We start from the raw sequence: 26,344 nt of genomic DNA on the forward strand, positions 1-26,344 counted from the left end.
GAAACCTGAAGAAAGGGAGAAAACTGGAGGAACAGCTGGTTGGTGGAGCAGTCAGAACCCATGCAACATGTATCTATGAACATTTTACATGGGCATGGGTCATGGCACCCCAAAACAATTACAATAGTAACATCAAAGATAACTAATCATAGATTACCACAGACAGATATAACAAGAAGTTTGAAATCTTCCCAGAATTACCAAAATGCAACACAGAGACATGAAGTCAGCACATGCTGTTGGAAAATGCTTGATGCAAGGTGGCGGCAAAACTTCCATTTGAAAAAAGAAAATTCAGTATCTCACAAGTGCAAGAAGGTAAAGAGCAATAAAATGAAGTATGCCTGAATAGTCAAATTTTAAAATATGGCCCAGAAGACTCCACAGAAATTTCCGAATAGTTGTTTCCTGTGACACTAGAATCTTTCCCAACACTACCAATCTGTCTGAGCTGGCATAATAATAAAATTTATTTGATCCTGTAATTTCCCTAAGGTATTTCAAACCTTCTCTTCTCACTGTATCCTTAGGCTCTGAAATTGATCTAGGGCAAAATTCACTCATCAAAGATCTAATGGAGCTACTCCAGAAGTGCTGAAAAAATTTAGAGGGATAAAGATACGATCAACAGAAATGCACTGGACCAGTTACTCTCCCGGATCCATGCACTTGGCTTCTCTTCTTTCTTTGACTCCTTTCTATATAATGGGTTCTCAGGAGAGACATCTTACAGGTCTTTCTTTATGTTTAGAGACTTCTAGATTCCACTCATTCCTTTATCACTTCTTGCTCAGGCTTTGGTTGCTATAAGATGACCTGGGGGCTGATTTGCATGTGGGAGAATCTCTCCTGTCTCTAATGCCTAGAAGGCCAGGTGGAAAAGAAGGTGAGGTGCAAAGAAAAAGCCTCCCAATTCTGCCTTTTATTTAGGCCTTATGTCAGTTCACAGGACAAGGAGACCAGAGAAAGCTTTAAAACTCCACTTGGTCTGGCACATTCTATACAATGACTAAGTGCTTCTTCAGAGTCTGGTGCCACCTACTTAGCTGCCATTCTAGTTCTTTACCACCCTACACTGAGCACCTGCTGTGTGGAGAACTCATCACTGTCATCATGCTCTTTTGTTGACTCGATCATTCTTAGACTACATCTGACATCGAAAATAGCTTGTACTATTCTTAAGTACAGAAAGCCTTGCTTCTCTATTGCAAATGGGAAATTATGAAGACTGAGGAATGTTTTCTGTGGATACTTCCAACTAAGACACTGAATTTAGAATGGACAAAAAGGACTACTTTTATTCTAATTCAAGCAAAACATTTTAATGTGACCTGGAAGACATAAAAGTCATCAGTGTAGGGCTGAAAAGCCACCTGCCTCTGCAACCCCCTTTCCCCTAATAGTCTATAAATACTGGGATGTTTTTGCCCTGGGGACCTATTAAGGAACTTTCACCCACCACACTCACTGCTAATGGATCAGCACCAAAACCACAAATTCTTTTGTCCCAGCCACATAAACACTCACAATGTGGTAAGAAATGTTATTACCCACCAAAATTACCCGGATACATGCCCTAGGCATGAAAAGACTTTTCCCTTATGAGCACCAATGATTCATTTGAAGAAACAACTGAAGTAATGATTTTCCTGTTCTTGAGATGCCGAGGATCTCTCATTTTTATTAAAAATTTCAATGTGCTTGGAGTAGGGTGCATTGGCCAGGGATCCAGGGCTTCAGAAAGGTCCCCCATTATTTGCAGAATAATCAGTGCCTACAAATGTGTTAGAAATTTGTAGACACCAAAAACACCTTGCCTTTATAAGCAAATAGATTTGAAAGAGGCTTTGATTATCTCAGGCCAGCTTCTGCCTTGTTTTAACCTCAAGTGAACAGAGTTTAATCTGAGAGACACACAAAAGCCCTAATGCCCTCATTCCTGACCCAGTCCTGACAAGGACAGGAGGCACAACAGCTGCTTCTGTCCCAGTTTCCCAGTTTCTGATAGGCAGTTCAGTCTGCAAACTCAGAGAGTACTCATGAGCTGTGGGCTGCCATGTGGCCACTGGGTGGCAGCCATATCTGCTCTGTCACATGGGCCCACTATAGGCATATCTTTTTGGATAATGGTCTTGGATATGCAGCCTTACATTTCACTCCCCTCAAAAAACCCGAGACAACTGAGAACTTGAGTTTGCTTAGATTGGGCCATGACAAGCCTTCCTATGGAAGGTGCCATGGACTGAATGTTCACATTTTCCCCAAATTCATATATTGAAGCCCTGATCTCCAACATGATGGTATTTGGAGGTGGGATCTTTGGTTCTAATTAGATCATGAGTAGGAGCCCTCATGAGTGGGATTAGTGCCCTTAGGAGAAGAGACACAAGAGAGATGATCTCTGCTTTCCACCATGTGACGATACAAAAAGAAGACCATCTGCAGACCAAGAAGCAGGCCTTGATCTTGGGCTTTCCAGCCTCCAGAACCATGAGAAATAAATGTTTGTTGTTTAAGCCACCCAGTCTATGGTATTCTGTTAGGGCAGCCTGAACTGACTGAGACACCTGGGAATCTGTCTTTATTTTCGTACCCACACCCCAAACTTGACATGTGTTTTGGAACCATATACAGCTCCACCTGACTCCTATAACCTCCAAGTGCCAGTGCCACCTCATGGATGACACCACTGGCATCAACAGTGGCTTGAACCATTGCTTGGACTGCCTGGCTGCCCTATAAAATGAAACGAAATCAAAACAACACAAAAACACCACAGAGCCTCTGCAGCACAATTGGCTGCACCAGGCTTTGTGAGACATTCCAAAGAATGCATCTTACCCATGCAGGTTTGATTCATTCCCCCAACTCGTGGGGTCTTTTGTCACCGCCAATCCCAGCAGGGCTAGTACCTGGGCCTATTAATTTATGACAGGTGACTTAGATTTCAGGTCACAGGATTTAACCTGCAGCAAATCCAAATTTGCATAAGGATAATGGGCTTTCTACTACATTTGATGCCAATAAACTCTAATGTGGTAATTAACCACTGAGCACATTTACTGATAAGCTGTTCATTAGAGAAAAACATGACAACTAGCAGTGTTATCAGAGTCCACAATTTTCAAATCTCTTTTAGAAATGCTTTTCTGCCTATAGGGACTAAAAGCTAGCAAAAATCACAGAGTAGTCATTCTCAATACTATTTTCATGAAATCTCCAGTATAATAAACCCTTAGAAATGAGAACCAGGTTTACAGATTTCACTTTATTTTTTTCATTTAAGCTTTCTCTTCACCTTACATTTCTTTCATGGGATACAGAACTGATGAAGGCATTGGCAACTTCTTCTTTTTTTGTCTATGTTAAGCCAGGATTGGCTCATTCAGTCACACAGGAAGCATGTTTTTATACATTGGTATGTTATGCTAGAGGGAAGAGTCCTATGGGTGAGGGAAGAGTCCAATTCCCATTAATAGTGCATCTAGCATTTAGTCTTCTCTTTCAAGAATATTTTCTCTCCTAGTCCTCTACAGATGGCATACTCCCAACTTACTGTCTCTTGGACCTGATTCTCTTTGTCATTAGCATCATTATTTGGGAAGCATCCACAAAGCACATGGTCCAACCTACCTCAGTTGTGCTAATCTAATGATCAGAAGTAATAAATTCAGCACTGACTGCATGTACTTAATACATGTTAGCCATGGTGCCTGGCCCTGGGGATACAAAGATAAATAAATACCACTGGTCCTCAAATAGCAAACAATATATGGATGACTTTGCTTGTGCCTTGGTTCTTCACTCGCATTTGTTCTTCTGTTAAGAGTAATTTGGTTGAGTTCTGTCTGGAGAAGAACAGCATTTAGGCAGAAACATTAGATGGAGATGCTCACAATATTCTAGTTCATGTTGGTCTCTCCCTCCCAAAGTCTTTAGTACAAATTGCTTTGTATCACTGACTCTGCCATGTGATATAGCATTTTGTTATATTTCTTTATGATTAGATCTTTCAAGTTCTGTGTATTTTTTTGCACCAACTACATCTTTATCTGCTGTAAATTCTTTATGCAGTAAACATACAGACAGATAAGATGGCAAGCTGCTTTGAAAGGAAAAAAAAATGCCGTCATATCACTCTTAAAAATGCATAGCATTCAACAAATGCCTTAAACTGAATCGAACTCAACTGCATTGATAGTGTCTCCCAATATTCTTTGGTGTCTCAAAGTTACAAATCTATGAGGTTTGTGTTCCATTCGCTAAACATATAAATACATCCTTGAGGTTTTATAGTTTTCAACTGTGACTTTTCAATGTATTATGATAAATAGATGGTGAGCCAATAAAACTCTCAGTATCAGTTAAATCTAATGATAGAGCTAATCAATTAGAGAAGAGGAGAATATAAATGCAAAACACAAATTATAGGAAAAATGCAAAAAAATGCATTTTTAAAAATTTAAAGCAACTGAAAATAAGCCTATGAAATATTTCTTTTTTCATGTTTTTGACTTTATTTTTATACTTTTAACTTTTAGTTTCAGAGGGTCCATGTGCAGGTTGATATATTGTGTGATGCTGATGTTTGGGGTACAATTGATCCCATCACCCAGATACTGAGCATAGTACCCAATAGCAACGTTTTTTATATGCACTTTGTTTAATAAATACGTTTTTAGAAGTTTGAAATTATTCACTGGGATCTGGTTTCAACATTTAGTTTTCTTATATCTTTAGCTTTTCCACTTCCACTGCCTTTTTTTCTCTCTGAATTTGAAAATGATTATCTCTGTCATTCAAAAGCAAAACAAAATGATTATCTACGATGTTTAAATTCTCAGCTATGAGGCACTTTCAGTTCTCAACGTATTGGTCCTCTCTCTGGCACTGACCTCTTCTGACTATGCCATATAACTGGAAACTTCCTACTTTCTTAGCTTCTATGACATTTTCTCTAGTTCTTCTCCTGCCTCACTAATTTTCCCTTTTAAGGCTTCTTTTAAATCTTAGTTACTCTCAGAAGTCTTCTTTAAAATACATTGTTCTTCCTTTTGATGTGGTTTCTTACCTGATCTCATCAATTTCAATTAATTTAACTCTATTGCTTATATTTTAATTACAGTTACAGCTCCAGCTATTCAACTTGACCTTGTTCTCCAGCTAACACAGGTACTTCCCACTCAACACATCAAAAACCACACTTTCCCCATTAGGCCTGCCTCTCCTCCAACACACCTACATTCAATTAATGTTGCCAAGCCAGAAACTTCTGGTTTCTTCCTGCCCTTACCTGGAACATCCAATCAGTTAACAAATCTTACTCATTACCTTCTTGTTGATCTTCTCATACCCAGTTATACTCACCTAAAAATAAGGCCCTAGCCCTTGTGCATGCACACATCTTAAACCTTATTTTACATTACTCCGGCAACACTGAGCTCTATGTTTAAGAAATGTGTTAGCACACCTAAAATACTTAAAGTTCCTGACACATGGTAAACACTCAATAAATGTTAGCTGCTATTACTGTCAGAGGCATCTGAACTAGAGAAACTCCATCTTGAATAGGGGCTGGGTAAAACAAGGCTGAGACTTACTGGGCTGCATTCCCAGGTTAGGCATTCTAAGTCACAGGATGAGATAGGAAGTCGGCACAAGATATAGGTCACAAAGACCTTGCTGATAAAACAGAATATGGTAAAGAAGTCAGCCAATATACCCAAAGGATTATAAATCATTCTATGACAAAGACACATACACACATATGTTTATTGTGGCACTATTCACAATAGCAAAGATTTGGAACCATCCCAAATGTCCATCAATGATAGACTGGATTAAGAAAATGTGGCACATATACACCATGGAATACTATGCAGCCATAAAAAAGGATGAGTTCATATCCTTTGCAGGGACATGGCTGAGGCTGGAAACCATCATTCTCAGCAAACCATCACAAGATAAGAAAACCAAACGCCACATGTTCTCACTTATAAGTTGGAGTTGAACAATGAGAACATATGGACACAGGGAGGGGAACATCACACACTGGGGCCTGCCAGGGGGTGGGGGGCTAGGAGAGGGATAACGTTAGGAGAAATACCTAATGTAGGTGACAGGTTGATGGGTGCAGCAAACCACCAGGACATGTGTACACCCATGTAACAAAACTGCATGTTCTGCACATGTAACCCAGGACTTACAGTTAATTAAAAATAAATAAATAAATAAATAAATAAAATTTTTTTTAAAAAAAGCTGCTGGCCAAAACCCACCAAAACCAAAATGGTGACAAAAGTGACCTCTGATCATCCTCACTGCATCGTTATATTATTATAATTATAGTTATTAGCATGCTAAAAGACACCCTATATGATCTAAAAAGAGAGGAACCCTCAGTCCCAGGAATTGCCCTCCCTTTCTTCCCTTTCCCAGAAAAAGGGAAAAAGCTATGAAGCAAGAAGAGATCCATGTGTCACTATGGGTGTGAAACTAAAAACATCCACACAAACAGGCCTCAGCTCTGTAATAATCAAGCCAAACTACATCTGTAGTGTGGTAGCATAGAGCCTGGTCTTTAGCAGATATTTAATAAATAGGTACCTCTTGTTTAGCATATAATCAAGAAACAACCATAAAATAGCCAACCAGCAGCTATCAGGGCTGCTCCGCCTATGGAGTAGCCATTCTTTTATTCCTTTACTTTCTTAATAAACTTGCTTTCACTTTATGGACTCACCCTGAATTTTTTCTTAGTCCAAGTACTTTCTACTGGGGTCTGGATCAGGATCCCTTTCCAGGAACAATACTATTACTACTACTACCATTACAGCCACTTCTACTTCCTTTATTCTTATTATTAGTTATCTACGCTTTTCATGTTATTTTGCATTTTTGTGACTTTACTGATGCTATTCCCTTTCCATGGAATTATTGTTTTTGTCTAACTCCTCACTCTTAAAATATTTTTTTAAAACTTTTGTTCATTTTCTTTCTCTTTCAGGAGGCCTTCTCTAATATCTCAGATCAGCCTAAGAGCTCTTTTCTGGGGCTTCATTGTAAACCTGTGAAAACTTTGATCTATCTATCTAGGTAGACAGACAGATCTAAGTAGGTAGGTAGGTAGGTAGGTAGGTAGGTAGGTAGATAGAGTTTAATATGTTGCATTATAATCATCAGGTTTTGCCTGCCATTTAACTACAGCCAAGAGTCAGCAAACTAAGCCTCTGGGGCCAATCCAATTCACTTCCTGCTCTTCTAAATAAAGTTTTATTAGAACACAGACACACTTACTTGTTTATATAGTATCTATGACTGCTCACATGCTCGACGACAATTTGATAGTTGTGATAGAGTCCATATGGCTCATTAAACCAAAACTATTTACTCTCTGGTCCAGAGAGTCTCAGCTTCGGCATTATTGAGACCCAGGTCTGGATAATTCCTTGTCATAGAAGGGCTGTACTGTGCATTGTAGGCCTATAGTGTGGCAACATTTTTGGCCTCTACCCACACCAGCAGCATCTTCCCTTCAATATCCCTTTACTCCCCTCTAACTACGCTCCACCCAGTTTTAACAACTAAAAGAGTCTCCAGACATTGTCAAATATTTCTTGGGGTCAAACTTGTCTCCACTTGAGAAGCCACTAACCTGGCCCTTTATGGAAAATTTTGTCAATCCCTGAACTATAAGATCTTCCAGGAAAGAAACTGTCCAGTTCTCTTTGCATTCCAAACATCATACCTAAAATATAATCATAGAAGCTCATTAAATCAATAATTTAAAGGTAATTGAAAGATCATAAGACACGGAAAAGCAATTTAAACTTCATAAGCATTTTAGACCTGAATGGGACACTGGTGATCATCAAGCCAATACCCAATTTTACAGCTAAGTTTTGCTTCCTTAAGCATTTTAAACATCATCCATAAGAACTGTTACATTAATATCTATGAAGAAAAGTTATGCTAAGAAAGATAATTTTGTCGGGCACGGTGGCTCATGCCTGCAATCCCAACACTTTGGGAGGCCGAGGTGAGTGGTTCACTTGAGGTCAGAAGTTCAAGACCTGCCTGGTCAACATGGTAAAACCCGTCTCTACTAAATACACACAAAAAAAATAGCCAGGCGTGGTGGCAGGCACCTGTAATCCCAGCTACTTGGGAGGTGGAGGCAGGAGAATCACTTGAACCTGGAGGCAGAGGTTGCAGTGAGCCGAGATCACGCCATTGTGCTCCAGCCTGGGCAACAAGAGCAAAACTTCATCTCAGAAAAAAAAAAAAAAAAAAAAAAAGATAATCTATCACAATTTGATTGCCAGGAATTTTAAAAATGTGAAATCACTGCATTCATATTTCACATATGCACACATATTTATCCATGAGTGAGATTTTTCTTACAATGTTCATAAAGAAGAAATTATTCTCCTTTGGCAGATGGGATCATTTCAATTGTGGTCAAAATGTAATATGGAGAAACAGCAGCTTTCTTACAGTCAATCAAGAAATTCATTTGGAGGATATAAATTCCTTTCCACTGTCTTTAATAATTTGATATGATATACAGCATTGCTGTAACTACAAAAACTGTGTTTTCAAAGGGATTGTATGCAAGCCAGAAAAGCTAACAAATGACTATGGGGTACTGTAAGGACCAACTGAATGACAAAATAGCTAGTATTTCTTGAGTACTCACTACGAAACAGATTCAGCTAAAGGTTTTATTGCATCATCTCATTTGCTCCTCATAAGAAGTCTCTGAGGTAAGTGCTATTAAGATATTAGTTTTATAGATAAATAAACTGAGTTTCAGAGATGCTAACTAACTTGCCCAAGGCACATAGGTAGTAAGTGGAAAAACAAAAAATTTGAACCTGGAAGTCTACCTCCTAAATCTGAGCTGACACACCCTGTATTATATAAGTGTGTTTGGAATTCAGAAGTGAGAAAAGACCACTGTTAACCCAGTGATCAGTCAAGCAGGTGACCATGAGCTAAGTTCTAGAAGAAAAGGTAAGCATCAGACAGAAAAGAGAAAGGGAGAACTTCTTGGCTAGAAGAACCAAATAAACAAGTTATAGAAGAAGGAACTGAAAACATACATTTAGAGTAATAGGAAAAGACTACTCTGTTTAAATGTGGGGAGGAACTATGAGGAGGTGGCAGCCAAGTTGAAGACAAACTGCAGAAGGCCTTAAGTGTGAGGCTGAAGAAGACATGTTCTGGTGGGCACTGGATGTATCCAAAGAATGGCACAAAGAGCAAAACAGGGCAGAATGCAGCATGGAGAGAAAGCAGAGAGAACAGAGATGGAAAGACTCATCACGACACCATGATAGGCGAAGTACTATGGTGCAGAGGGAGAGGCAGGAGTGAAGGGACCAGGAAGCAGAGGACAGAGATGAGTGAGAAATATACAGGGAATTGCCAAGGGAATTTTGTGTTTGATTAAATGAGGGCAAAAAGGAAGAAGGGGAATGAGAAGGAAAGATCACATCTCACTTTGAGGTTTCTAACTCAAGTGAATAGGTAATGACAGTATGAGCTGTTCTAAACCTATTGAATTCTACATAACCATGCCCCATCCTTCTCTCATTTAGCACACTGTACCCACCCTCCCTTATAGAAGTTATGGGTCATCCAATGCTGCTTTTCTTATCTTTCCTTTTTCAAACCTTATAACCATTTTGTTTTGCCTTTTTCCCTACCATCTCCTGGAAAGAGTCATTTTTTTATCTTCCTGAGCTTAACAAAGTGCAGGTCAAGAGAAGGGTTTTATGAAAAGAGAGACTAACACTTGTTTTTAAGTCTGAGAAGAAGAAACAAATAGGCAAATATCAAAGCTGCAAGAGAAAAGCTCTAGAGATCTGTGTACAACCATGTGAATATAGTCAAAAATACTGTAGCATACACTTAAAATTTTGTTAAGGGAGTAGATTTTGGACTATGTGTTTTTTTTTACCACAATTTGTAAACCAAAAATAAATAGACATATACTGCAAGAAATAGTGGGAATAACTGAGTAATTCAGGAGTCAAAAGGGAGAGAAGGAGATGCTGAGCACAGGTAACACACGAGCTTACAAAGATACAGGGACACCTCACTTTTGAGGATAAAGGAAAAGAAAATCAACCTAGATATGGGATAAAAGGAAGATGAAGACCCTGAAGTAGAGCTAAGCTTGATAAATTGACATTTCCTAGCCTGGATCTTTTTAGAAAAGCAGCATATCCAGCCCTAGATATTTATTTCCTCTCACCACCTCTCTCACTGAGCCATGGCCACCACTGCCTCCTGGACTTTTCTTGAATGTGCCAAGCTTTCCTTGCTTTAGGTCCTTTTTGTCCTAGTAGCTTCCTCTGATTGGAATAACCTCGCCCCAAGGTTTTGTGTGTGTGACTGAGTCCTTCTTTCATCTCAGGTCTCAATTATTACATCCTCGAAGAGTCCCGTCCTGACCACTCAGTCTCCTGGAGACACACTCACTATCTCATTGATACAGTTTGGCTGTGTCCCCACCTAAGTCTCATCTTGAATTGTAGTTCCCATAATCCCCACGTGTCAGGAAAGGGACCCGGTAGGAGGTAACTGAATCATGAGGACAGTTACCGTTATGCTGTTCTCATGATACTGAGTAAGTTCTCACAAGATCTGATGTTTCAGAAGGGGCTTTTCCCCCTTTTGCTTGGCACTTATCCTTGCTGCTGCCATGTGAAGAAGGGCGTGTTTGCTTCCCCTTCCACTATGATTGTAAGTTTCCTGAGGCCTCCCCAGCCATGCTGAATTGTGAGTCAATGAAACCTCTTTCCTTTATAAATTATCCAGTCTCAGGTATCTTTATTAGCAGTGTGAGAATGGACTAATACACCCATTATTCTCTTTCATTTCCTTCATGCTACTTATCATTATCTGAAAGTATCTTAATTATCTGTTTTGCATTTATTCTTAGTCTTCTTCAACCATAATGTGAATTCCATAGGCTCATAGACTTTATACATGCTGTCATTCACCACACACTCCCACTCTTTGAACAGATTTTATGACAGAGTAGGCATTCCATGAATATTTACTGCATTCATGAATAAGTAAATGAGTGGCATGCTGTTGACAAAATGAATATAAGCAGAAATTGGAACTTTGGAATAATAATTCTATCACTGATGTTCACAAATACTTATTAATTTATTGACGAATATTCCCATCTATTCCTGTGTCAGGACCTATGTTTAACTTCAAAGGGAATGTGCAATCATCTATATAAATCCTTGTTCTTGTCTTTTAGAAGCTCAGTCTATTGAGGAAACATATGAACACAATGCATATTAAAGTGCAATGTGATGAAGACTATAATAACAATTGCAATGCATTGAAGTTTTGAACTGAGGGCTATAGGAGCATATAATAAAGTACTTCTAACTTAAGCAAGGTAAAACAAGAAAACAATTCCACTAAAGTGCTACAGATACTAGAGTTCAGAGTCTGACATGCAAATGTAGAGGGTTAAAGAGTAACCATGAGGTGGGAGACATCAGAAGTATGTACCATCCTCCCAAGAAGTTTTTCATTGAAAGTAAGGAATGAGCTAACGTGTAATTGAGCGGGAGACAGTATCAAAGAAGTGATTTTGAGTATGTCTCTAGCTGAAGGGATGGAACAGAGGAGAAGGGGAGATCAAAGATTAAGAAAGGGAATCTTTAAAGGGGCTAAATCTCAAAAGATGCAAAAGAGGAGGGGAAAGTTCATTCTGTAAGATGGTGGGGAAGAAGGTAGCAATGAAAATGTTTGAGGATAAGTCTTAAGGTGGAGAGAGAGAAGCTTAGCAAGCATTACCTGAACAATTTATATTTTCCCTACAGAGTATGAGATAGAACATCTGCTGATATTGGCTGTTGAGGGAAAAGCTGAGGGAGAGGGAAGGAGGAGAATTTTATTTGTTGATAATTGGTGTGCAATGTTGCTGCCCTAAGCTGCATCTTCACTGATTTGCGAAGTGAAAAATGTGTCCTTGTATCTCTCTTGAAATCTATGCAGAAACTATTTGTGGCACACTCTCTACATGAGGAACAGAACACAAGGTTACAAAAGCACCATAACACTAATGGAACAGTCATTTCTGCATTTGCAAAACAATTTTTGAAAACATAAGCTAATTAATTAGCTCAATGATTGCTTTATCCCTGTAGGTATATGTGTACAAGGACCAGTGTTTTTTTTAATCTCCTTTGAGGCATTCAAAGACACAAGAGATTTTGTCTCAGTAGGAATGTTGTGGTAGATTACATTTGCTGTAAATAAGTGACATTTTTAGAAAGCAATGAGTTCCACTGAATTTATCTTGACGAGCAAAAAAAAAAAAAAAAAAAAAAAAGCAAAGCTAAATAAGTGATTCCCAAAATCAGACTGAAAATTCATAAGAAGTCTAAATAGTAGCTGCTCCTCATTTGGGTGTTTTGAAGGCATTAAAGGCGAATAGCTCCAACTTCATGGAAAATATTAGGCTAGAACAAAAAGAAAAGATGTGCTGCCCGTCTCAAGATGAAACTATTGCACTGCTTGAAATTTATACCAAGAGCAGCAACTTCCCTCTCGGGTTCCATAATGAAAATCATTCCTCCATTAGCAGGTTGAGCAATATCAATTTACCCAAAGTGGGAAATCAAGCAAAAACTGCCTTCCTCTCAGAACAATCAATGGCAAGGTGAAAGAAATAGGTAAACATTTTTGCCTGATTAAATGACCTTTCCTATGAAGTAGAGCCTCTAAGTGGTAGTGAGAGATAACTCCTTACAGTAAGTTTAAACACAGAATCACCAACCTTTTCCAGAGGAGCTTCCTTTTCTTCATCACTAACTCTTATGACTGAGTTGGTGGAAAGGGCAGCAAAATCAGGATGTTGACAGTTTTTACATCTCAACTCCAACACTTAGAATGTTGTAAATGGGAAAGACAGTCACTCTCTTTAAATTCAAGTTAGTAACAATCATATAATCCAACCTATACGTTTTTTTGTGAGAAATAAGTTGGGGAATAAGTAGGGAATAAGTTTGAAGTACATAGCACCATGTAGACACACACTTCACATGTGTTCACATTAAGTGTTCAATAATTGCTAGTCTTTATTGTTGCTGCTATGATTATAATTGCTGTGGTTGTAATGGTTTTTGAGATGATCAAGTAAAGGACTGAGTAAAGATATATTATTGTAAGTGAGTAATAGGTGATGATAGTGGCTGGGAACCTCAACTCCTACCACAAGGGCAACACAGTAAATGTCTGTGGGACATGTAAAGCCAACTGATTTACAGATTAATGAGGAAAGTCTTTCACACAATGAACCTGAGCCAATCAATTAGCCTTATTCTTTCTTTGCAGATAGGTCATTCATCGTAGAACTATAGATGTATCAGAAAGGAACTGATGAAATCAAAACCACTCATATGATTCCAGAATCCCCTTGATAACCTCAGCAAAATGGTTGCCCAGTCTCTACTTGGATGCCTTGAGTGTTAGAGAACTCATTACTTTGAAGGCAGTTTTTGACAGCTCTCACTGAAAGTTCTTCCTTATGTTAAGTACCCAGCTTCCACTCACTAGACTTAGTTTCTCTTTTTTAAGGATATATGGGCCACATTTTATCCCACTTCCATAGGACAGTCTTTCATGTATGAAGACAACTCTCAAGCCTTGGGCACAGGCATCTTCACTTTTCAGGTTAAATGACCCTGGTTCTATCAGTTAAGCCTTCTTACATTAGGAACTGAATGCCTTAGTTTTTTTTTTTTTTTTTTTTTTTTTTTTTTTTTTTTTTTTTTTTGAGCTCAGCTCTAAAGATGTTCTAATGTATCAATTAGTTATCATGTTAAAGGCTCATGCCTGTAATCCCAGCACTTTGGGAGGCTGAGGTGGGTGGAACGCTTGAAGAAGTTTGAGACGAGCCAGGCCAACACGGCAAAACCCCTTCTCTTCTAAAAATACAAAAATTAGCTGGGTATGGTGGCACATGCCTGTAATCACAGCTACTTCGGTGACTGAGGCATGAGAATCACTTGACCCCGGGAGGTGGAGGTTGCAGTGAGCCGAGATAGCACCACTGCAGTCCAGCCTGGGTGACAGAACAAGACATTGTCTCAAAAAAAAAAAAAAAAGCTTATTTTCCCTTTCCAGTAATTATACTAGCACATAGTGACCACAATGGTAATAATAATTATAAATAAAATTTTCTGAACATTTTCTACATGTCAGCTATTTGACATGCATGATCTCAATACAACAACCCTATCAAGTAGGTATAATTATTGTTCCCATTTAATAAGTAACAGAAGGTTAGGTATGTTACCCAGCATCATACAGCTACTGAGAGTAGAGTTAGGCTTTGCAGCCAGACACTCTAACTCCAGAGCCTGCTTTCTTAACCAATAAATTACACTGCAGAACTGTTACCTCCTTTGTTGTATAGGTCAGACCTCTATTAATTCAACCTCAGATAACACAGATGCACAATTTCTATCATTTTCCATCCCCATCATCCACAAAGTTAACAAGCCATGTTCTCTTATGTCTCTTCAAGTCCTTAATATAAATGTAAGACAGAGCTTTGTGCCATCATACAAAAACTTTCATATAGACCAAAAAATTCCACTTAATCAGGGCCCGTTGGTATTTTAATAGCTTGATAGCTCTTGCATCCAAACCCTATTGCTCCATCTTATTAATGAGAATATCACAAAATGTGTCTTCAAAAACTTTGCTGCTATTTAACTAGATGAGGTCCATAGTACTTTTACGAATCATCAGTAATACTGCTAAATGAATATATGAATATGGTTGATAAGATATAGCTTTTTCTTAGTGCTCTTAATTAGTGATGGCAGTTTTATTGATCACTCTTTTCTCTGCTGTGGGCTCATATATTCTGTTAATATTGTACTCCAAAATCCTACCCAGATTTCAGTTCAACTCATAAGTTCATTGCTTGCATTATCCACATTTTACAATTGTCTAGTCTTTAGGAACCTTCTCTATTCACTAGCATTCCTCAAAAGCCACCAACTAGGTTTCAAAAATTGTATTTACAAATTCTCTGTGTCCTGGGATCGCATTCATCTGAGGCAGGAAATTTGAGTTAATACAGAGCAAATTATCTGATTTCTAAGATGCTCCAGTATTACATTTCCTACTTTTGTCTGTCTTTCCTTGTCCAAGGACCTATCTTTTGTCAGCAAAAAACAGGAGTAAAATAGGAACACGAGGAATTCTGCTGCATCACCTAGGGCTTCCTGCTGCAAATGATAGAAAACAGAGCCGCAACTGGTTTAGGCAACAGAGGTACTTTATTCAGTCACGAGTGGAAATTAAGCGGTAGTCTAATTTGAAAAATGTTTAACCCAGGGCCTTCAAAAATGTCGCTAAGGCCTAGTTTCTTCCATGTTTTTGCTCTGATTTTCTCCATCCTGGCTTTGTGTTTGGTCTCTGTGGTGGCAAGATAGTGGCCAGAAGCTTAGTTTAACACCACTCCAAGTTCTAGCCCAAAACAGGAGAGAGCTGTTTCCCTACAACATATAGACAAAAGTCCTGAGCCTGTATGTTATGGATCGAAATTGGTTTAGGAGCTCACCTATGAAGAAAGCAACCATGACCAGGTGAATAGGAGTCCCTAATTGATTTAGGGATCACAAGCTCACTAACAGAGCTGGGAGTGGAGCAGGTGCCACTGAATCATTGGATTGAGTATGAAGGGAATAAAAATCAAGAAACACGTATCAGATGAAGGCAGAATGAATACCCAGTTGCCAAATATATATATTTTAATCTACTTCTCCATCAACAACCCATCAACTACATGCAGCAAATCCTTCTTTAGTAATTTTATTGTGGCACTAATTGAAGAACTACTCTCTGTCATAGCACTGAAACACCAAAGATCTTTGAGACCTCCATGCTCCTCATTCTTCCTGAGGCCCATACGACTTTTTTACAGCCACCCTTGGCTAAATGTTCACACCTGGTTCCTACTGAAATAAGCTTCAAATGTATCCCTGTCCCCAGTAGCTCAGGGTTTTGCTCCTTCTTCCTCTGTGCCTCTATATGTTATGAGTCCAAATTGCATTAGAAACCCACCTATAAAGAAAACAACCATGGCCGGGGAATGGGAATTGACTCATATTGCCAATCTCTCTCTTTCTTTCTCTTTCCTGTCCACAGAAATTCCTTGTAATCCAGAAAGTAATCTCTTTTCCAGAAGATTCAATCTATCCTCTTTACAAAAATTTCATTCTGAAATTGAGTCACCCGACATTGCCAATATTTGACTTTATTTTTTTTTATCCTCACACACAAAAAAATTACAGTTTTGTTTTCTGAGACAGAGTCTTGCTCTGTTGCCCAGACTGGAGTGCAGTGGCACCATCTTGGCTCACTGCAGCCTCAACCTCCCAGGCCCAAGTGATCCTCCCACCTCCCTCCAAAATACCTGGGACCACAGGCATGTGCTACCATGTCCAGCTAATTTTCTTAATGTTTTTTTGTAGACATACAGTCTCCTTAAGTTTACCAGGCTGGTCTCCAACTCCTGGACTCAAGCAATCCCCCCACCTCAGCCTCCTAAAGTACTAAAGTTATGGGCGTGAACTACCACGCCCAGCCAAAAATGGCCATTTTTTTAATGGTCAACCCATAAAAAAGCTCTATAATTTACTAGAGCTGCCATAACAAAATACCACAGACTGGGTGACTTAAACTACCAAAACTTATTTTCTCACACTCCATGAGGCTGGAAGTCCAAGTTCAAGGTGTCAGCAAGGTTGGTTTCTTTGGAAGCCTCTGTCCTTAGCTTGTAGATGGCTATCTTCTCCCTCTGTCTTCACATGGTCTTTCCTCTGTATATCCATGTCCTTATCACTTCTTGTAAGGACACCAATCATATTGGTTGAGGGCCTATCCATATGACCTCATTTTATCTCAGTTACTTCTTAAAAGGCCCTATCTTCAAAAATAGTCACAAACTAAAGGTTAGAACTTCAACATATGAATTTGCAGAGGACATCACTGAGCCCATGACAAGCCAATAGATAGCTCCTGAGATGCAGTAATTGCTTTTTCTTTTCTTCTTCTGCCACGTTCCTCCATTTCCTCTGATTTGCAACTTCATTTCTTTCCACCCTGCTCAACTCCTATTTCTCTGGTCAGATTTTTGTATTGATTCTCCCATTCTGTCAAAACGCTCTTATCTCCAAACCCATAGAGTGCTTTTCTGTACATCTTCTTTAATGGAATAAAACTTACCTTGCTACCCAAAATCTAATGAACAATAATTTGTGTTTCTATGCGACATTTACAAGAAGGTCTCTACAGTAGTGTGCATTTGGATTAGCAGGGATTACTATCCTCATTTTACAGATCAAGACAAGGATATCCAGAGAAGTTGTATAATTTTCTAATTAACATTAGAACTGAACCTGGTAGCAGGCCTTTTTAATTAAACTACATTGGACTCTCCTAACTTCTGCAGGTTTTTAATTGCAGAAATGGTGAAGAGCAGTAAGTGGTTCTTTGGCCTGAACTAACTGATTTTGTTTCAATTAATAACATAAATAACAACTTCATTAACATTTGTATAGTATTTTGTATTTTATAAAACACCTCCATTGTCTAATCCCATTTGCTCCCTACGTAAAAATACATGAAATCAGTATTAGTCTCTCCCTTTATAGATGAAGAAACCAAGGCTCAGAGCAGTCGAGTGGCTTGCTAAAAGCCATGCAACTGGCAAGGAATGAGTCTAGGCAAGACTCATACCCTGGGCTTGAGCTTTTGAAGCCCACCCTCTTCTCATGTCTCGTGTTGACTCTAAAAGCATCGCTTGGGCTTTACTAGCCCTACGCTGCACAGTAGTCTTCATGATAGAAAGAAGGAATATTTAGGCCCAATGCTATGACCTGAATTCACCTGCTTATGGACAGACACATTTATCACCACCTGAGCAATCAGGAAGGATACCAAAACAACAGCTTGGGAAACAAACGAATTAAAGAAAAAGGGAACTGAGAAGGGGAGGAGGAAGGACAATGAGTAAGGAAGCAAGAGGACAACTCAAAAGAAAATCCAGAGAAGAAATTAAGCGATAGCATGACAGATAGCAACAAGAGACAGCAAGCAAGACAGGGTAAAATAAAATGAGTATTTTTTTAAAGAAGAAAAAAAAGCAACAACAAACACATTATCCCAAAGCCCGCAGGTGCCAGCAATTCAAATAAACGTATAGCAATTAACAGAATTAACACAGCCTTAAATAGCTTGGCTCACCAGATGTGGACGCCTATCAGGGTTCTATAAAATGTAAAGTTATTACAGATTAAGCCATTAATCATCTGTTCAGAGACTATCTCTGGCTGCAAATCTCCATTCGGTTTTAAATGGCTAATAATCACAAAGGGATGTGGAATGTAATGTGCACAATGATGTTCTATCCAATCCTTTTTCCTTTAAATATGTGTTCTATTCTCCCAATTCTCCCGCTTTTCCTTCCTCCCCATTAGAGATGCCATGAGAATAGAGAGATGAGAGAGTCCAGTCTGTCCCAGAGGTCTCAGTGGCACTTACGCTTCTCCACATGGGCAAATGGAGAAGTGTCAGATTGAGGAGAAAGGAGGATGGTGTGGAAAGAACCAAATCAAACTACACAGAAGGTCCAACATGTGGGAGGATACTGTGATGGGCTTGAATAGCTTAATGGGGACCCTACTCATGTAACTCAGTCTTGGTTTGGCCTTCCTGTATTTCATTTGTCATCGAACAGCTCAGTAATGCCAAGGACAGAGAAAAAGAGAAATGCATGTCCTCTCAGGGAGGGTCTTTCGAAACTGAAATTGGAGTCAGAAGGTAGCAGTTTTCTGTAGAAATTTTAAAATTCAAAGAGGCAGGCTCCAATCCAATGCTGAAGCTCAAGGACCACCTTTTCTTTTTTTCTTTCTTTTTTTTTTTTTTTTTGAGATGGAGTCTTGCTCTGTCACCCAGGCTGGAGGGCAGTGGCACAATCTCAGCTCACTGCAAGCTGCACTTCCTGGGTTCACGCTATTCTCCCGCCTCAGCCTCCCTAGTAGCTGGGACTACAGGCACCCGCCACCATGCCCAGCTAATTTTGTTTTTGTGTTTTTAGTAGAGATGGGGTTTCACCGTGTCACCCAGGATGGTATCAATCTCCTGACCTCATAATCTGCCCGCCTCGGCCTCCCAAAGTGCTGGGATTACAGGCATGAGCCACCGCACCCAGCCGAGGGACCACCTTTTCTATCCCAGATCTTCAACTTCCTAGGACAAAAACATACATCAGGGGAAAGTGGTAGATGAATTAACATTACTCCTCAAAGAATGAAGGCCTGATGGGTAAGATGCCAATCTGACTATGTTCTGCTGCTTAAGGTCCTTCAATGGCTCCCCCATTACCTAAAGAACAAAGTCCAAGGGTATAGCATGAAATGAAGACCTCTATGACATGGTCCCTACCTCACCGCAGCTACCAGTCCAAAGCTCCAAGTCTTATAATTTGAGCCTTGAAATTAGCAAGCTGTTTGCATGTTCCTCACCCAGACACCAGGACATGCTCTACCTCCATGCCTTTCTCACCCTCCCCCTCATCCTGGAGCACCTCTTTCCCCATGCTTCCATGTTCCCTTCTACTTGGCATCAAGCACCTCACCTTGGGATGCTCCCTGAACCCCAGGATGTATTAGGTCCTTCTCCTCAGCAGCCACATTGTAACTAAGAATGTCTCATGTTGTGCATTAACTGCTATTCATTGCACTTATGTGTGTGTCTGCCTCTCCCCACTAATGTGAGTTCTTCTAAAGCAGGAACCATGTTTGATTCATATTTATATTTTAGCACAGCCCTTGGCATATTATAGGTTTGGAGGATATATTGTTTGCTATGCACTGAATGTTTGTGTTCTCCAAAGTTCATATGTTGAAATCCTAACCCACAATGTGACAGTTTTAGGAGGTGGGGCCTCCAGAAGGTAGTCATGAAAGTCATGAAGGTCCCTCATGAGTGGGATTGGTGCCCTTATAAAAGGGACCCTAAAGAACTCTTATCCTCTTTCTTTCCATGTGAGAACACAATAAGAAAACAGCAGTTTGCAAACTAGAAGAGGGCCCTCACCAGAACCTGACCAGGCTGGCATTCTGTTCTTGGACTTCCAGCCTCCAGAACAGTGAGAAATAAATTTCTGTTGTTTATAAGCCACTCAGCCTATGACACTTTTTAATAGCAGTCTGGACTTGTACATTGTTCATCTAAACTCCACCAGATTTCAGAGCTCCATTCATTTATTTATTTATTCCAGACATACTTAGTGAGTGCATTTTTTTTAATGTCAAGGTCCATTCTAGGTGCTGGGGAAACATTTATAAGCAAATAAGACCTCTGTTCTCATGGAATTCACATTTTAATAAAGGAAAACATAGTGTCAAATAAATGGCCAAAGGCAAAAAACAAAGTAATCATTGAGGGCAGGCAGGATGAGTTATCCCTATTTTTGCATTATGAGAGAATTTATGTAGGGCAAACCTCAGAATAATGGGGGTTTTTTTCCTGACAATGATTTGCTAATATGAGAGATATAGAGATTCCATGTGCTAATGGATATTCACTTACACTTATATGTCTATTTATAAACTATTTTATACAATGCAATATATAATCCTTAATAATTATTATAAGCAAAAACATTGTATTTTGTAATGCTGTATGGTTTCACTTTTATGTACATCATTTCATTTTTTTTCTTAAGAATGCGAAAGAAGTTTTATTATCTCCTTGTTATGGGTTAGAAAACTGAAACTGGAGTAAGATCAGTGACCTTATTATATAGCCAATGATAAAGCTAACATTCCTAAGCAGATTTTCTGATTTGAAGCCCAGTATTCTTTTCATTATACTTTGATGCCTCCCTCACAGCCTTTTCTATCCCATTTTTCATAGAGGAACTTCCAATCATTCCTCTTAGCCTTGCTGAGGCTTTTAAAATAATCTTTTTCTCATATCTGATAGCTCAGGAGGAGGGAGAGAAGATTCTTGAAAGATTCACCCACTGCCATGTCAAGATGTTCTTTAATCATCCCAGGTAAGTCAAGTGGTCAATAGTACCTAAGAGCATTCATTTAGGAAAGGTATTTATTAATGAACAATCATGTCATTTCACTCAGCAAATATTGACTGAGAGCCACCAAGTGCCAAGAACCATTCTAGGAGCTGGGGACACAATAAGAACAAACATGAGACAGACACACTAAAATATGAAAAGGAACTGACTTCGTGATATTTAAGTGGACACAAATCTTATATTGATAACCAACGTGTGTAGAGAACTATCATAGTTTGATGACAAAGTGGACGCTTTGTTGTGGCTTTTACATGGGTATGAGGTTAGGAAGTACGCACACGAGTAATATCCAGTCCCTTTGGCACAATCATGGAGCCAGAACTTAGTTTTTAGGTGTGAAGTAACTACAGTTCCAATGACAAAACCTGTTTTGTGCCACACACAAAGAAATATTGATGATCTGGAGCAGAAATTGCATAGGCCCTTCGCCATGTCTCTAATTTGAAGAAAATACACATAACGTCACTTAGTTTCATTTAGGACAACTTAAAGCCACAAATGGCGAGAGAAGTTTTTTTAAGGCAGCAAGAGGAAAAGGAAGGGGAAGAAGGGAGTGTGAAATAATTAGAGACTGTTCTATGGTTTAAGTGGGCGAGTGGGGTTTAACAGGTAGCTGAATCTTAACATAGCTGGAAGCCTTTGATGTTAACTGATTTATCAAAAACAAATACCAAGAACAAGAGAAGTATCTCCATAGACTTGCCTACAGAAAAGTGAAGTGTAATTATTAAATGCAAAGAAATAACATATTAGCACTATGTTAGACTCAAAGTGATCTGTTCAAGGTACTCAGACAAATAAGAAGACTTCCGAGTGCCTTAGAAAGACTATCACGCTGCACAGGGAAAACAGATGGGGCAGGAGTTTATCAAGTTCTAGCTTTGCCTATCATTTCCGTTAGTGTTTCGAACTTTCCTTTTTCTAACTTGGTCTGAATTTAAATGCATATTTGTACTGCTAGCTAAGATAAGGATATATTGTTATCACTGATTATAGTTATTTCTATTATCGACACTGTTTTTCAGAACTGCCTTTAACTTTTAAGCTATTCAGTAATACTTCTGACAGACTTTTGAAGCTTTCTGCTCTCTGGACAGCAAAAATGTGTGTGTGTGTGTGTGTGTGTGGTGTGGTGTGTGTGTCTGTCTGTGTGTGTGTATGTATTTTATTTTCTTTAGTTTCCACATGGATAAAGTCATCAGAGACGTCTTTGTGTTTTTATGAGACTTGTTTCAAAATGTTCCTTCCTGATTAATAGATAGAAGATTCGTGGTTGGGAAATTGCTCCTTTGTCTCTAAGTATATAATAGAGAGGTAGCTCAATACAATTGTGTATAGGAGAAAATTAATCCTAAAGGCCAGTCCTAAATCCTGTTCTGGAGAAACTTCATGCTCAGGACTGTTGCACTACAAAACTGAATGAGCACTCCACAGCAACCAGTGCCTCATTCATTCCTGAGCCATGTCCTTGGTAACAAGAATGTTGCAGCCTTTTTCTGATGAGAATGCAGTTCCAATGTAGTATGATTTAACAATGTTTAAGAGTCTTTCAGGGTTCATTAAACAGTGCATAGTCTATACCTTTATTCTATCCAAATAGGAGTAAATCCTGGGGAGGAAGGGCTCTATGCCTACCATAATTCCATCAGAAATGACGATGAAATCTCTGAAGCCAGCAGAAGCCTAAGTAACATCCTGCAGAGAGATAATAGCACTATTTGGGTGCTCCTCTTATTTCGTTCTACAGGCTGAGAACAATACAAAGCTATAATTGGATTTTCCCTCCTTTATTGTCTCTCTTTTCTACCCCTTCCTCTCAATTCGCACATGATTTTTTACAACAAGGCCTGCTCAAATGTCACTCCTTCTCTAAAACTGACTTCCACCTAAAATTTATGTTTCCTCTACTCAATTACAGCATTTAGTCTATGGCACTGAACACATGCTCTCCTATGCTATACTTACTCACTCACTGATCTCATCTCCCTTCCTACAAGACAAAGCCTTGGAGCATGGAGATCATGGCTTAAAAAGAGCCACCAAGTTTAGTTACAGCACAAAAAAAGGTATCCAATGATTATTAGATAAATGGACAAACAAATTCTTATTATGCATCTACTATGTGCCATGCCTAACAGACACAATTTCTGCCTGGACAAGGCTCACAGGGCAGTGGCATGAATGAATGCATGGACAGTGCCATCTCATATACAAATGATGCTCAATAAATTTCAAATCACCATAATAAAAATAAAACATGCCCTGAGAGGAGACTCATAAGATGTCACAAGGGATTGTTATCTACAAGAAGGAACACTGTTTGCTTCTCAAGAAATGTCCCCAGGGAGATGGTATAGATAACTTAGGCAATCAAGCTTAGCTTAAACAAAATGTGCAGTGCACTGCTTTGATGCCACAGTGTTCTGAAAGAGCTCTACCAAATTAAATCTGATTCTTTTTGCCTCAACAATTGACCTTAGAGGTTGCACTTACACTTGGCTGAAGCTCCTTTTGCTCTCAGACAGAGGTCTCAACACACCAGCTACAGTGGTAATAAACGAGTAATGGCAAAGTCCCACTGTTTTTTCACAGCTACTAGCTCTCAGGGAAGAAGAAGAAGAAAAGGAAAAACCAGTCTTCTGAGCCTTAATGTTACATTATAAGAATTTTCTTTCATCTCAAATAATGAGACCCTTGGGAACACCAGGCTTAGTGAAGGTAAAATAATACATATGTTATATTTTACACAGGGCACACAACAACAAATTGAGCCACTTTTAGCTAGAGCTTTCCTATTTGCCAGGTCAAAATCACAAAAATCAAACTTTACACTCATCTAGTTCCTTGTGATTTCAATGGCCTTTCACCTGTGTGATTGCATTTAATTTATAAGCACAGCCATCTGTGGGCTAAGAGCCTCAATTTGTTAGATGAGGAAACAGAACCACAGGGTATTTGATATGGTTGGCTGTGTCCCCACCCAAATTTCATCTTGAATTGTAGCTCCCACAATTCCCACATGTTGTGGGAGGGAGCCAGTGGGAGGAAGCCAGTGGGAGGTAATTGAATCATGGGGTTGGGTCTTTCCCATGCTGTTCTCATGATAGTGAATAAGTCTCATAAGATCTGATGGCTTTATAAAGAGGAGTTCCTCTGCACAAGTTTTTCTTCCCTGCCACCATGCAAGATGTGACTTGCTCCTTCTTGCTTTTTGCCATGATTGTGAGGTCTCCCCAGATATGTAGAACTGGGCATCAATTAAACCTCTTTTCTTGATAAATTACCCAGTCTTGGGTATGTCTTTATCAGCAGCGTGAAAACGGACTAATACAGTACTAAATTGACAAACTCAAGGTCATGCAACCAGCTTAAGAGGGAATGAAAATGTAGGATACCTACTTCCAAGTCCAAGGTTGTTTGTGCTGCAATCTATCACTTCGTAGATTTGAGGACAGATCCAGTCATTGACTTAGACATGTCACTTGTTTATAAATGAAACAATCACATGGTGCATTAAATAGAGTTGTGTGAACTTTACCTCTTTAAGGCAGCCCATGAAGTTGTTGCTGACAGGGGAGCCAGGCAAGTCAGCGGTACTTGGGCTTCCTCCCACGTAGAAGAAGTCGTCCGAGCCCAGCATGGTATAGTCCTCTTGAGTGTAGCCCGTCGTGGTAAGAATGCCATCCACAGAGATTGTCACCTGGTGGAGGGACATAGGGACAAAAAAAATCCCAACAATGACCTTACGATCCTAACATAAGCCGGTGGCTTCCCCTACTTGTGGCATCACTTTCATTAAGATTTTCATGAGGTATACTTTCTAATTTGATTTGATTTTGGTATGTGCAGCCAAGTTCCATTTTCTGGTCTGCCTCCCTGGGTCTCAAGCCTTCAGTATTTCCCTGCAGACTCATGGAAGACTTTGTTAGAATTTCCAAGCCGGGCACCTTGTTCTACCCATTGCAATCTTTACACAGTCAGGCTAGAAAATGGAACCATCCTCAGACGATATCACTTGTCTCAGTTCATTGCTAAAATGATTGCTTATTTGTTACATGATTGTTATTCATGGTGGTAGTGAAAAACAGCGAAGAAGACATTTGATGATGAAGCTTGTTAGGGGTTGGTCTTTGGTTGTTGATGGTTTTATTTTTCCTTTTTTCTTTTCTTTTCTTTTTTCTTTTCTTTTATCTTTATTGTTATTAATATATTTATTTTGGCTCACACCACACTGACAAACATGCATTCAGGGAGGGAAGGAGAAGCGTCTTGATTCTGATATAGTCATGGATGATACATGCCATGGACTGCCCCAGGACACCAACCCCTACCCTCCCTTGGCTCCCATCACCACCTCCAAGGGAAGAAATGACCCAAACCAAAAAGGCAACTCTAACAACAACAACAAAAGGAATGATGAGAAATAATAACCAAAACAATAAAAATAATAATGCCCACAGAAAAGAAACAGCACCCTTTTACCCAACATCCATGAAAGGAGCAGAGGGCAAAGAGAAACGATGGGGCCTCAAAGCATGCACACACCATACACCGATACACCCATGCAGAAATCATCTGGAACCAAGAGAGAAGGCAGAAGAAAAACAAAACTGGGAAAGGGTGGGGAGAAATTAGGGAAAGAATAAAAATCCACTTCACACTTACATGCACTGAACAAACTGAAGAACAAGATGGAAGTGAAAAAAAAACATTCAAAACTAAAAGGTAGTCTTTTCTCTGCCTGCCACCTCCCTTACTAAATAAAAGAAAAGAAAAGAAAAGAAAAAGTCCAAACCCAACCCCAAAATATATGAAAGATGAAAGGAGAATGAAGAGTGGGGAAAAATAAAAGAGAAGAAAGTAAAATTGGGTTGATGGTTGGTAAGTTGTTAGTAATGAGGAGGAAAGTGAGGAAACAAATTCTGATGTAGGTAGGAAAATTCACGAGACAGGAACATGCCATGCAGAGTTTGTATGGAGAACATAATTGGTGGATATCCTTTTGGCCACGGTAGGGGAGTAAGGTAAAAGAAGGGTAAGAAAGAGTCTAGGAAGTTGAGTACTTTCCTCCCCAGATCACCTGTGGCAGCCGTGGCCACATAAAAGGGAAAGAGAAAAGGGACTAAGGAGTGGGAAAGGAGGAAAAAAAGAAAAGAGGAAGAGTAAGAGGGAGAGGAAGGCACA

General features: G+C 39.3%; 1 protein-coding gene across 4 annotated transcripts in view; it reads right to left on the reverse strand.

The window, feature by feature from the left end:
- The window catches only part of NRXN3 (neurexin 3), a 1,617,581-nt gene that overhangs the window by 1,179,462 nt on the left and 411,775 nt on the right, over positions 1-26,344 (reverse strand). For all 4 annotated transcript variants that reach the window (XM_023185044.1, XM_031935746.1, XM_023185024.1 and 1 more), the window contains one exon: positions 24,699-24,860. In XM_023185044.1, the coding sequence (XP_023040812.1) occupies positions 24,699-24,800 (102 nt within the window). In that variant the 5' untranslated portion in view covers positions 24,801-24,860. The remainder of the gene's footprint in view (positions 1-24,698; positions 24,861-26,344) is intronic.

Source organism: Piliocolobus tephrosceles, chromosome 6 (genome assembly GCF_002776525.5).
Source record: "Piliocolobus tephrosceles isolate RC106 chromosome 6, ASM277652v3, whole genome shotgun sequence".
Classification (NCBI taxonomy): domain Eukaryota; kingdom Metazoa; phylum Chordata; class Mammalia; order Primates; family Cercopithecidae; genus Piliocolobus; species Piliocolobus tephrosceles.